Source organism: Triturus cristatus, chromosome 1_1, assembly GCF_964204655.1.
Source record: "Triturus cristatus chromosome 1_1, aTriCri1.1, whole genome shotgun sequence".
Taxonomy (NCBI): Eukaryota; Metazoa; Chordata; class Amphibia; order Caudata; family Salamandridae; genus Triturus; species Triturus cristatus.
This window is the reverse complement of record NC_140579.1, coordinates 572,142,129-572,155,641: the sequence shown is the minus strand read 5'-3', so window position 1 is coordinate 572,155,641 and position 13,513 is coordinate 572,142,129. Positions and strand designations below refer to the sequence as shown.

The following is a 13,513-nucleotide window of genomic DNA, read 5'->3' as shown; positions in this document are numbered from 1 at the left end:
AAATGGGTTTAAACTTTTCTAAACCCATTTCCTAATTTGTTGTCACACTGTTCTTCGACATTTTGTTTTTAGTTGTCTTGCACCGTGCTGTTATGTACTTTAAGCCCCTCTTGCTATTTTGTAGAACACTATGTTTGAAGGGTTGAATAAAATGTCACTCAAAAGAAACTTTCAGATGCTTCACGGAAATCACTGTTAACGGTTGGCATTTCCCATTATAGAGGACTAGTGCAGTTTAGCAGTGTCACAGCACACATTATTCCTCTAATGTGTCTTTCTTGTAATTCTTGCGCAAACCAATCAAACCATGTTGCACTACATTAAAACTAGATTGTAATCTATACCAGTTACCACCATGTACTTGTGCTTTATCTTTGATTAAGCAAAGTGCTGCTATATACATTTTTAAAATCAAAGCTTATGTGATTCCCCCAACCCCCCACGTTTGTGTTCGTAAAAAGAAAGTTAGACCATGTGTGGGTGTTGACCATTAAGGCCTTGCAGGATCTCCCCGTTAACAAAATTCATCAGTATTTGATCCACCCCTGAAAGACTGAGCCTGTTTTGCAGTGATGCTGCAATTTCGGCTCCCAGTAACAAAAGCAGCAAACAAGCCTCAAAGGGCCATGCAGTGCTTCCTCAGGGGCTGGACCGAAAAAAGTGCCAGGGCTGCTTTTGGTTCCAGTCCAGCCCTGGTTGCACCTGTTTCTATTTGCTAGTATACCCCTCCTGCAGTGGGATCTAAGGTGGTAATAGATGCACATTTGTTGAATGTTGTACTTCAATGCCTGCAGAATGACATTTTGCAAGATTCACAACGTGCTAGAAGTGCTGAAGATTGTTTATTGTCCCTCTTTTAGGCCTGCATTGATGAAAACCTAGATATGGTAAAGTTTCTCGTGGAGAATGGAGCTGATGTGAATCAGCAGGACAATGAGGGCTGGACTCCCCTTCATGCTGTGGCCTCCTGTGGATATCTGAACATAGCCGAGTGAGTAAACACATGCATGCCATCAAGACCTATTTTTTCATTTAGATCACTTTTAGGATGGCCCCGTCAGACAACTGCCACTGGTTTTCAAGTGATTTGGTTTTCTTACATTTCACAGATCATGGTATGGCTCGTCTATAAAACAATTAAAATATTGAGGAAAAGGTGGGGAATGTACAATGAAGTAGCACAGAGAGAACATCAACTATTATGGTATGGGTATATGTACATCATTATAAAACACATTAGTAAGTTTTAGGGTTATATGTAGGAATATAGATCTCAGGAATGGCAGCAAAAACACCAACAATTAACTTGACCACAGGTTAGAAAAAATGATTAAAGCAAAACTTTTAAGTTTAACCTTTTGGTAATGGAAGGAAATTCAGCAAATTGGCCCAGTGTATGTAAATTAGCTCAACTGGGGATGGCAGTTCTTCTCACTGCCTTATGTATTTCGACATATGACCCAAAATGTTAAACTGATTGCCAAGTGGACATTTAATGAATTTGGAAATGAGGTCACTCCTAAAATGTAAATTGGCTAAGGAAATTGGGCATATAATATTGAAGCAAACTTCACTTGGTGACATCTTGCAAACATCAAGCCCTGAATGGGAATGGACCTGAATTGCATTTGAAGAAGAGAAGCGAGTGGGACGAGACCAACACAATTTCTGAAAAGCCTCTTGAAAGTGAGGAAATTACTGCAACAAATGTGAATGACTGAATGTGATTAGGAACATTGATGGCCTTCAATAACAGGAATGACCTTGATTGATTGTAGAAGCTTCCCTCATACTCCAGACAAAGGTCTAACCATTTGTGCCAACTCTTTCCAGGTTTCATCTGATCCTGTATCGGAGAAAACCTTGTGTTGACCACTTTCACTTTTGAGCTGCAAGTTAAAAAAAGAATAGACTGTGTGAAGAACTTTTACTTTTAAGTTGAACTGTGATATTAGGGCCAGGATGTTATCCACCATCAAGCCAAGGTTAAAAGAAATCAGTGGTGGAGGTAACTGCCTGAAGTGAAGCCGTTGCGAGGCAGACATGTGGATGAGATGTTTAGTCACTTTGATGAAATGTACAGTTTTGGACGCCTGTTTCTCTACATCCACTGCCTTTGGCACTTGCAAAAACAGATCAATACTGATTGAAATTTGATGGTACGGGGAACTTAGTACGTCTTGGTGAATCTATAGCTGTTTGTACACATCTATGCAAGCAAAAAAACATTGGAATGGATTTTAAGTTTTCTAATAACTTTAGCACTGTTTGACGAATCATCAGAAAACTTTCCACAAAAACGTTGAGCCATCTCAGCTGCTCTTGGAAAGGTATGTGGCGATTTGTCAAGTGGGGGGAGGGCCGTGAGTGGGCACACAAAGGGGACGACACATTTTTCCCATGCAATCTTCCATAGCAAAACTCAAAAGTGTAACAGCGAAAACTGCTGAACGGAATTTCACCTTTTTGACAGAACACTATATGTTTACCCAGAAAGTATGCTTTTCCAGCACTGGATATTTTATAAATTCACATGCTTGAATCATTCCACGTCATCAGATTGGGAATCCCCATATATTAATATAGCAGAAAACGGTGTAAAAATATACCACTAACAGTATACAATGCAAAAGGGCCACAAGAGGAGACTAATAAAATTTCCTGAGCATGATTTATTGTAGCCCCCTCTTCTGGTAATTTTCTGGATGAGCTCACCTCTAGACACTATAGAGACTATCAACCAGTGGTGAAGAAGAAATCTTCAAAAGACATCTTCAAAGGCAATGTCGGCGTCAAGACTGTCTGAAGACTTTTACACTGCCTCTAATGACCTTCCGTCGACGACTATCCTTCCATCAACGGTGATTTCCCCATCTACAGGGTTCCCGGCGACGACTACTTTTAGAGGAGTGGGGTTTTCACCATCAAAGGTGTCAAGTTTACCTCCTGCTCAAATAATCTAATCCGACCACGAAGAGGAGGCTAGTGATTATGCCTCCATGACGGCTTACAGCCCAACTCAGTTGAATGTGAGATATGTTCCAGATTTTGAAGAAGAAATGGAGGATGAGTCCTACAACGAAATTTGCTTAATAAGCAAGATTATAAGACTCCAACTACTCAGATTGTTGAGAGAGAAGCCACCAAGATATTATAGGTTCAAGTGCATATTATCTTGACACAGCACACCAGGGCAATACGTCTTGGGGAATGTGAAGAAGGCTACATTTTCATGCGAGGTACCTCAGGTGGGTCAGGTGAGCCACTCACAACTCAGACATGTCTATTTTAGGAAAATGCAGCACTTAGACAAATATTTTTTCCCAAAGACATTTAGCTAACAGTTGCTACCTTTTAAGAAGTACGTTCAAACATGGCACTTGTAAGGGAAATGTTAAACAAAAACCATTTTTAAGCAATAATTTTGTCAACATTACCTCCTAAAAACAATTTTTAACAACCACACAACCGACTTCTGCTAAATGTAAACCAAAAACGATTTCCAGGAATAACACTTTTTTAAAGCAAGCTAAAACCATATTACACAAAAAGCATTATGGAAATCAAAGGAAAGGTACGACTTTTTTTGTGTGAAATCAGCAAACTAATGCATGTTTACAAATTTAAAAAGTAGTAAATCGGCAGGTTACTTTGGAGGTTTGAAAGCAAATGTAATTCTAAGTGGAACTAGAAAACAAATGAGGAATGAAGGAGCAGAACGTGTGAGTTCAAAGACTGTGGAAAGCAGTGAATTCGTGGAAGACATCAAGAAATTCAGATCCTACAAGTGAAGTAATAAGTGAGTGGAGCCTGCCACTTTCTTCCAAGGTGACCAGTAAGATTAAAGCTTTTCCAGCTAACTTCCATATGTCACAGTAAGAGTGAGGGAGCCTTTTGACTGTTCTAAAATAACATTAATTGGCAAAATGTCTGTTTAATTATAGATTTTAATTATCGTACAGTAACAAAAGTGGCTGCAAACATTGATCTTTGTCTGACAACTATTACAAGGGTAGACGTGGTACAGTTGTCGCACATCCATAATAGGTAAATCAGTACAGATTCTAATACAGATTCGGGTAATAATATAGATTCATCAAGAGTATCTAGAGGGTTATTTGACCATGGAATATTGTAGTAAATAACTTGTCTACTATTCTCCACTCCACTGCTCTGCTAGAATGTTCCATGACATCATACTGTTAGAGTGTCAGTTAGTCAACTCAGGCTGAGCTGTTGGGAGCCTGCTCCTGGTGGGGCTGTCTTTCTACCATCTATCTTCTCCTACCATCCTGACCATCTACACTGGAACCAAGCTACTAATAAAGAAGTAACCTACATGTACAGATGGACTCTGTATCTTCCTTTACAACAATTTTGGCGACGATCTTAAGAACTAACGCATGCATTACGGAGTAAAGACAACTAAGGAACCAAAAGACAAAGATCCATGGACATTAAGGACTTTCAAAATGTCAATTGAAACTTAAAGGTAATGTCCTGGTCAGCCCCACCAGTGTCCTGTACCATCTGGACAGCCTGCAGCCAGGGCGTCTGTCTTCGCATTACTGAGAACACTGCTGTCACCTGGAAGACTTCCTAACAGTCTCTCCAGCAACAAGCCTCCCTGTGCCTCAATAGGTTTGCTCTTCTTGTTGTGTTTGCTTGTCTTACTTGGGCCCAATCTGTGTGGGGAGTCTGAGTCCGACAGCAGCTTCTATACAAAGTCTGCACTCTTCACAGTGAGAGTATCCCAATGTCTTGAGCGAGAATGGTATTTTGAACATTGTGGAGCCTGAACAACAACAACAAGCACCCTTCGTGTGTGTAATTTGGGGCAGTGCTTTATTGGGGACAGTGATTACATCAAACGGTTTTCAGCAACCTTCCGAGAGGAATTGGCCAAGTGACTCGCTGTACGAGTAGCGGCACCTTGTGTGAGACCGTGTGTCTTCGGGTGAAATGGTGCACTTTATTTTCCAGGATTCATCTTTTAAAGTGGACCCTCACGGCAGCGCATCGTTTAAATTCAAAGTCGTGCTCGCGCTTCTCACCGTTTCTCCAGCGTCGCCCGGATCCTCGTTCATGGTGACGTCCTTCTCCCTTCATGCCTCTAAGCTGCTTTGTGACGCCCGCCTGCAGCAGCGCACCGTGAGCCGCTCGGCGTGATGCAGCGTGCCGCCATCTTGGAATTGGCACAGCATGCTGTTCCCGCTACCTTTTGCCAACCACGTTTGTTTTGGAAGTTCTCAACGACTCCTACGGGCTCCAACACTTCCTTGCAGATTTCCATCTTCGCAGTCTGACAGATGCCTGCACTTAATAATGCTGTTTAGCAGACCAATGATGTGGCACGAGCAAGGGCATTGCTTGACGAGCACCAGGAGAATAAAGGTGAGATCGATTCCTGTGGTGACTGCTTTGAAGTTCCTGACGAGTTTGGGCTGGACGTGCTTGTTGCAGTTCAGTGTGCTCCTGTCAAAGTCTGCGAGGAGATGCCTATCCGAGCAGGGGTAAGAACAATGTTCTTGTAGCTGTGGTGGCTATGTGGACAGCCGAACGGACAATACATGGACCCGCAGCTCTTCTACCGGGACACGGAGCAAGTTGACATAATGCATGTCCTGTTTGGTATATGGTCTGTGTGTAGGGATCTCGGGTGAGAAACCGCTCACCGTGCTTAACAAGTGCTGTGTGATTATAACGTCTGTTCTCATTATGCATGTCCTGTATTGCTCTATACTTTCATTTTGTGAGGGGTGCTCAGTGTATAACAGTGTCTTGAGCGGACAGTTAGTTCCCCAGTTTTGTTGTTTATCTACTGTGTACCCTATTTAGGGGACCTTCTAGGTTTAAACTAGTTAGGGGAGGTTGTGTTTGTGGGTAGTCAATGCCTCATGTCAGTTCCCAGGGTGCCTACCCTGTGGTGTACCCTACCTAGGGGAAGTTGTGTTGTTTTCTAAAGTGATTAACTTGTAGTGTACCCATCTCTTTGGGGAGGTTGTGGGGTTAGTCAATGCCTCTAATTTAGTTTTCAGTTTTCCAGGGTGAGTACCCTGCGGTGTACCCTATTTAGGGGAGGTTGTAGTTTTTGTTTTCCAGGGTGAGTACCCTGTGGTGTACCCTACTTAGGGGAGGTTGTGTTACTTTCCAGAGTTATTACTCTGTGGTGTACCCTATTTAGGGGAGGTGATGTTGTTTTCCAGGATGTCTACTCTATGGTGTACCCTGTCTAGGGGAGGTTTTCTTATTTTCAAGGGTTAGTACCCTGTGTTTTTGGTGGAGGTTGTTTGGTTAATTCCTAACGTTACCATGGGTTTTCCTTTCATGTTGACACTATGCTCCGGTCGAAGTCCACCTGCATGGAACTCGTGGCCAAGCGTTTCACGTTTGTAGGACTTTGAGTGTGAAGTTTTTTTTCTAGGGTTTAGACCTCTTCCGTTACTCCTAACGGATTTTAAGTGTCAGCATGCCTTCTACCCTAACCAGGGGAACCTTTGTTTCGTTCCAGAGCGTTTTCTCTCTGGTGTATCTTTCTTGTTGAGGTTGCACTCTTCTGGTTATCTAGAGTGAATCTAACCCCTGTTGTACCTTTAATTGGGGATGTTGTTTTCTCCCAAGGGTCTGTGTTTACACCCACCTTTGTTTAACAGGGTGTCTACCCTGTGGTGTACCCGCTTATGGGGAGGTTGTGTGGGTGACCACCCTTCTCTGTTGCATTGTTTTTTTTTTCCATCTAAGCCATGCTTTGGTTTTCCCTAACGGAGGGGGATGGGGCGTGTAGTAATGTTATATGGCATCTCAACACATTTCTGTTCATGCCAGTGGAATTTCTGATACCTCATGCAATACACCTGTGGATATGTGCATCTCATTGTTGTATCTTCTTGCTAATGATATATTGAGGTATCTTACTTGTGTTTATCTTTACTTCTGCTGTTGTTCCCTAAGGAAGGAGGATGTGTAGTAAATTACTTGTCTACTATTCTCCACTCCACTCTACTGCTCTGCTAGAATGTTCCATGACATCATAGAATGCATGAGTGCCTCTCTGTGTTAGTGTCAGTTAATCAACTCAGGCTAAGCTGTTGGGAGCCTGCTCCTGTTGGGGCTGTCTTTCTACCATCTATCTTCTTCTACCATCCTGACCATCTACACTGGAACCACGCTACTAATAAAGAAGTAACCTAAATGTACAGATGGACTCAGTATCTTCCTTTACAACAAATATCTTGCTACCAGTAGTAACAGCTAAAAGGGTTGGTAATCCACAAGTAATCACATGTATAGCCAGTTAACTGAAGCACAGCATTAGATTCATGTATTACTCCTCGGTAAGACTTTTATTCTTTTTCGTGGTTACTATCTACATCACAGCTACCCTGCATTGTTCATGGTACAGACATTTTATAACCAATTTGATTTGAAGAACTTTACAAGTATCTACAAACAATCGACCTAACAGCACTAACAAAACCACTATTAACTATCAAACGCAACTAAACTTCTAATACAGAAATTACACAAACATGGTAAAATCTAAATTTTCATTTCAATGGAAAGGTTGGAGAGTCTCGAAATTAATTTTGTGTGAGGCAGTTTTTTTACTTAAATGCCTTTTGTAGGTGAAAAGAGTTATCTAGGATTTTCTTTTCATTTAAAGTACATTAATTCTGTCTCAGTAGCCTCCCATAATGATCTTCTTTTAGGTTAGTTTAGGGACAGAGGTGTACATGAAAAAATATAGCATAGATGTAATATTATACCCAAGTGATCCGATTACATTTTCACACAGTATGTTGTATAAATAAATAGACATGGTGTTTAACCCCTTCGCTGCCAGGCCTTTTCCCCCTCGTGTGCCACGCCCTTTTTTGGCTATTTGGGGTAGTGCGCGCTGAGGCCCCTGTAACTTTTTGACCACATAAGGTATCCACGCCAAATTTGCGTCCTTTTCTTCCAACATCATGGGGATTCTGAAGGTACTCAGGGTTTGTGGATTCCTCTGGAGGGGTCACAGAAATGAGCCAAAATACAGCAAATATTAGTTTTTTGGGGGGAAAATGGGAAAAACGGGCTACAAATGAAAGCATCTGGGTTTTTCCCTGCAAGTGTTATCAAAAAAGGGTTTGTGGGGCTGAAATCACCATTTTCCCAGCTTTTAGGGGATACCAGACTTTTGTCAGAAACCCAACATTTTTTACACAGTTTGGGCATTTTTCTAGGACATAGCCTATTTTTGCTATTTTTTGTGCTTTCGACCTCCTTCCAGTTAATGGTAGAAATGGGTACAAAAGCAATAATGGATCCTGGAAAGCTATACATTTTATAGAAGTAGACAAAATTCTGAATTCAGCAAGGGGTCATTTGTGTAGATCCATCAAGGTTTCTTTATAGAAACTAACAGTTAAATATAGGATAAATTGAAAATTTGTTGAAAAAAAGCACCTTTTGTGTCAACGTTTTCACCTGTAACTTCTTCTAATTATGACAGCTCTTTGAAGGCAATATACCGTTACATCCGCTGGACATTACTGGTTGTGGGGATATATAGGACTTATAGATTCACCAAGAACCCAATGAACCCAGAGCCAAAAACTGAGCAGCAACTTGCAATGGTTTTTTATTATGTACCGGGTATATAGTAATTATTCTGTAAAAATGTGTACATGGAAAAATCGGTATGAAAGACACCTATGTATTTCTGAAATGGGAACAAAATATAGAGTTTAGAAACAGTAGATATTTGCACATTTCCGAATTTGGGAATACTCATACTAGCATGAGAATTATCAGTCATTTTTTAGAATGACTTCTTTTTTACACAATGTCTTTCATTTGGAAGGCAGAAATGCATCGAAAGTCAATAGGTAATAACAGTTCCTTTACAAAACTGAATTACCCTAAGTCTCCCGATAAAAATGGTACCTCACTTGTACGGGTAGGCATAGTGCCCACGACAGGAAATGGCTCAAAACCCAACGTGAACACACCACATTTTCACAATGCAAAATTACCCTTTTTTAGCAAAGTGCCTAGCTGTAGTTTTTTTAACCCTAGCTCTGCCGGCACCTAGGGAAACCTAGCAAACCTATACATTTTTGAAAACTAGACACCCAGGGGAATCCAGGATGGGGTGACTTGACTGCCTCCCACCAGGTTCTGTTACCCAGAATCCCTTGCAAACCTAAAAGATTGCCAAAAAAACACTTTTTCCCCACATTTATCTGGTGGAAAGTTCTGGAATCTGTGTGGATCCACAAATTTCCACCCACCCAGTGTTCCCCAAAGTCTTCTGAGAAAAATGGTACCTCACTTGTGTGGGTCGGCCTATTGCCCGCGAAAGGAAACGGCGCAAAACGTAACGTGGACACACCTCAATTTCACAGCGAAAAATGACCCTTTTTTGGCAAAATGCCTAGCTGTAGCTCTGCCGGCACCTAGGGAAACCTTGCAAACCTATACATTTTTGAAAACTAGACACCCTGGGGATTCCAGGGAGGTATAGCTTGCGTGGATCCCCCAACGTTTCCTTACCCAGAATGCTCTGCAAACCTCAATTTTAGCTGAAAAAATCACCTTTTTCACACATTTTTGTGTGGGAAAGTTGTGGCATCTCAAAACGACCTGGTTTTGCAAGGGGGGTCACTTGGGTTTTTGGCCCAGTGCTCGGCGGCCACCTAGGGAAACCTACCAAACCCACACATTTCTGAAAACTAGACACCTGGGGGATTCCAGGGAGGTATGGCTTGCATGGATCCCCCAACGTTTCCTTACTCAGAATGCCCTGCAAACCTCAAATTTAGCTGTAAAAAATCACCTTTTTCACACATTGTTTTGTGGGAAAGTTGTGGCATCACCAGGCTGACACAAATTTCCTACCACCCAGCGTTCCCCCGGGTCTCCCGATATAAACGGTGCCTCACTCGTGTGGGAGGCCCAAGTACCCGCGACAGGCAAGGGTCCAAAACATAGTGCGCCTCAACAGGCAAGGGTCCTAAACATAGTGCGCCTCACTCGCTTTTGGACCCTTGCCCGTGGCGGGTCCTTAGGCCTCTGATACATTGAAGATGAAGACTCCAGGAAGGTAAGAGTAAAGTCTTTTATTCCTGACTCCTCTCTCCACCAGCATGCATATGCCTCACCAACATTCTAAGGTCCCCTTCAGGGACTTGGAACCAACCATTTACAGTAGGGGTGATTCAGGGACATACCATTGGCACATATATTGGTCAGTAACATGGCATGACTAGGAAAACACATCGTAACAGCCTCCCACACAAGTGAGGCACCGTTTTTATCAGGAGACCTGGGGGAACGCTGGGTGGTAGGAAATTTGTGTCAGCCCGGTGATGCCACAACTTTCCCACACAAAAATGTGTGAAAAAGGTGATTTTTTTTTCAGCTAAATTTGTTTGCAGGGCATTCTGGGTAAGGAAACGTTGGGGGATCCACGCAAGCCATACCTCCCTGGAATCCCCCGGGTGTCTAGTTTTCAGAAATGTGTGGGTTTGGTAGGTTTCCCTAGATAACCGCCAAGCCCGGGGCCAAAAACTCAAGGGACCCCCTTTGCAAAACCAGGTTGTTTTGTGATAGGTAATTTTGATGTCTCCTCAATTGGTTTTGGGCCCTTGCCTGACGCGGGCACTAGGCCTACCCACGCAAGTGAGGTACAATTTTTCTCGGAAGACTTAGGGGAACGCGGGGTGGGTGGAAGTTTGTGGACCCACGCAGATTCCAGAACTTTCACCACAGAAATATAAGGAAAATTTGTTATTTTGGACACATTTTTAAGTTTGCAATGGATTCTGGGTAAGAGAACCTGGTGAGAGCCAGTCAAGTCACCCCATCCTGGATTCCCCTCGGTGTCTAGTTTTAAAAAATGTACAGGTTTGCTAGGTTTGCCTACGTGCCAACTGTGCTAGGGCCCAAAATCCACAGGTATGCACATTGCTAAAAAAAAGCCAGAGCCCAGTGGGCTTTCTGCCGCCCTGGGGGGGAATCGGGGAAGGGGGTTTCATCCCGATATGCCCCTAAAGGGGCAGAAAGACTGTGGCTATTTTTTGGTATGACCATTTTGGGCAGCCCCCACCCCCGCGCATAAAAAAAGCCTGCGTACTCGCTGGCGCCTAGTGGGCTTTCTGCCCCCCCAGGGGGCAGATCAGGGGCCGCTGCCGCCAACTACCCTCCTGGGGGGGCCGAAAGACTGGAGTTTCTCTGGGGGTGGGGTGGGGGTATTGTTGTTCCCATTTTGGGGAGCCCCTACACTAATAAAACAAAACAATCAATGGTTTCTAGTGGGCCAGATTGGGGGCTACAGCTCCCATCTGCCTCCTGCGGGGCAGAAAGACTGTCAATTTTGTGGGGGGGGGAGGGTGAGGGCATTGGCGTGCCCGTTTCGGGCAGCCCACACCCTAAAAACAATTGCGCAAAAATGAAACCCTGGTGGATAGTGGGCTTTCTGCCCCTCTGGGGGGGGCAGATTGGGGGCTACTGCGCCATCTGCCGCCCAGGGGGGGGCAGAAAGGCTGTAATGGTGGCGGGGGAGTGGGGGCATTGGCGTGCCCGTTTCGGGCAGCCTCCACCCTAAATAAAATTCATCCCCCTAACGAAAATTGCGCGAAAAAAATCCCTGGCGTCAAGTGGGCTTTCCGTGGTTCCGTGGGCTAATCCCTGGGCTAATCCCTGGTATTTAGTGGGCTTTCTGCCCCCCCGAAGGGGCAGATTGGGGGCCAATGCCCTATCTGCCCCCCGGGGGGGCAGAAAGACTGTAGTAATTGGGGGGTGGGGTGGGGGCATGGGCCTGCCCGTTTTGGACAGCCCCACCCCTATTTTTATTTTTTTTAAAAACTCCCTGGTGTCTAGTGGGCTTTTTGCCCCCCCCCGGGGGGGCAAAAAGACTCAATAGTGCCACAATAATCAGGGGGGAGCAAAGTCCCTTGCCCAAGGGGCCGCTCCCCCCTCCCTGGTGTCTAGTGGGTGGATCCCTGGCCAATTCCCCATCTGCCCCCCGGGGGGACAGAAAGACTGTAGTAATTGGGGGGTGGGGTGGGGGCATGGGCCTGCCCGTTTTGGACAGCCCCCACCCCTATTTTTATTTTAAAAAAAATTCCCTGGTGTCTAGTGGGCTTTTTGCCCCCCGGGGGGGGGCAGATTGGGGGCTAATGCCCCCATCTGCCCCCCAGGGGGGGCAAAAAGACTCAATAGTGCCACAATAATCAGGGGGGAGCAAAGGCCCTTGCCCAAGGGGCCGCTCCCCCCTCCCTGGTGTCTAGTGGGTGGATCCCTGCTTGGGGATCGCCCTCCTGTGGCGATCCCCAAGCAGGGATCCACTGGGGAGGGGTACCATTGGAAAGGGGAGATTTTCCCCTTTCCAACGATACCTATCCCGTCTTTCTACGTGCTCAGGGGGCGAGCACGTAGAAAGTGAAACTGAAATGAGCCTCTTGGCTCATTTCAGTTTCACTTTCAGCGTAATGACGTCGGCACGACGTGCGCGCCTATCGTCATTACACTGAAAGGGGGGGGGGGCTCGGGAGCTGGGGAAGCTCTTCCCCAGCTCCTGAGGCTATTTTTAATTAAAGGGAATCCCTCTGGTGCCCGCATCAGAGGGATTCCCCAGGGAATGCTTCATGACGTGCTGGACTCGTCATGGGCACAGTGCGACTGTGCTCCATGACGAGTCCAGCACGTCATGGGCACAGAAGGGGTTAATGTTTTAGCAATATGAAAGTGGTGAAAGAGTACAAAACAACATTATGGATAACAGCAATGCTTAGTCATAAGAAAAATCAGGTTAATCAGAATTGCACCATATTTGTGCAGACTCTTTATACACTGATTTAGATAAAAAGCCTTTTCCACACTAGCTAATCTTGTAGGGTCATTCAGCCAAGTTTCCACTTGACACTTATTCGTGGATCAGTAAAGCTGCATTAATGCCTTTTTGGCAATGACTAATGCATGTCAGATAATTGTGTTGATAATATCATCCCCAGTGAAGCAAAGCCAAATAAAGAGATGAAAAAAAGACTTCTTACCAGAATTCAGGTACTCTATCTCTAACCTACATCATCTGACCAATTACAAGACACATTTATAGACTTTAGGTACAACCCTTTCCTAAGGTCCCAGGTCTTCATAAGCACTGCTTTGCATCATTTTCTGAAGATTGTTATGCAGAGGTAAACTCAGACAGATATCCAAAGGGTCAGAACAATGTGCCCGTAGTCCTGAACAAGAGTAGTACTTTTGTATTTTTCATATTTAGCTGCTAAATGGATAGACGTCCAAATGTCAGAATACATCCAAAGTAAAACCCAAAGAGATCACTGGCTTGGACATAAGATACAAACCATTGTCAGCATTGTATAGGGTCCTCTCCTCAAATCCTTCATGAATACCTCTTAGTTTTCATTATTTTGCAATGGCTCCAATTTTAATCAAGAGTGGCAATCCTGATGGGTTACCCTCTTTAGAAAGAACTTGTCCAGTAGTAGCTCATAGGTTAAGA

At 44.2% G+C, this 13,513-nt stretch overlaps 1 protein-coding gene across 1 annotated transcript in view; it reads left to right on the top strand.

Annotated features, from left to right (window-relative positions):
• The first annotated feature begins 864 nt into the window (after positions 1-864).
• LOC146870655 (protein phosphatase 1 regulatory subunit 12B-like) overlaps positions 865-13,513 on the top strand; it is a 206,524-nt gene continuing 193,875 nt past the window's right edge. The window contains exon 1 of the mRNA XM_085643364.1: positions 865-991. Coding sequence (XP_085499490.1) covers positions 885-991 — 107 coding nt within the window. The 5' untranslated portion in view covers positions 865-884. The remainder of the gene's footprint in view (positions 992-13,513) is intronic.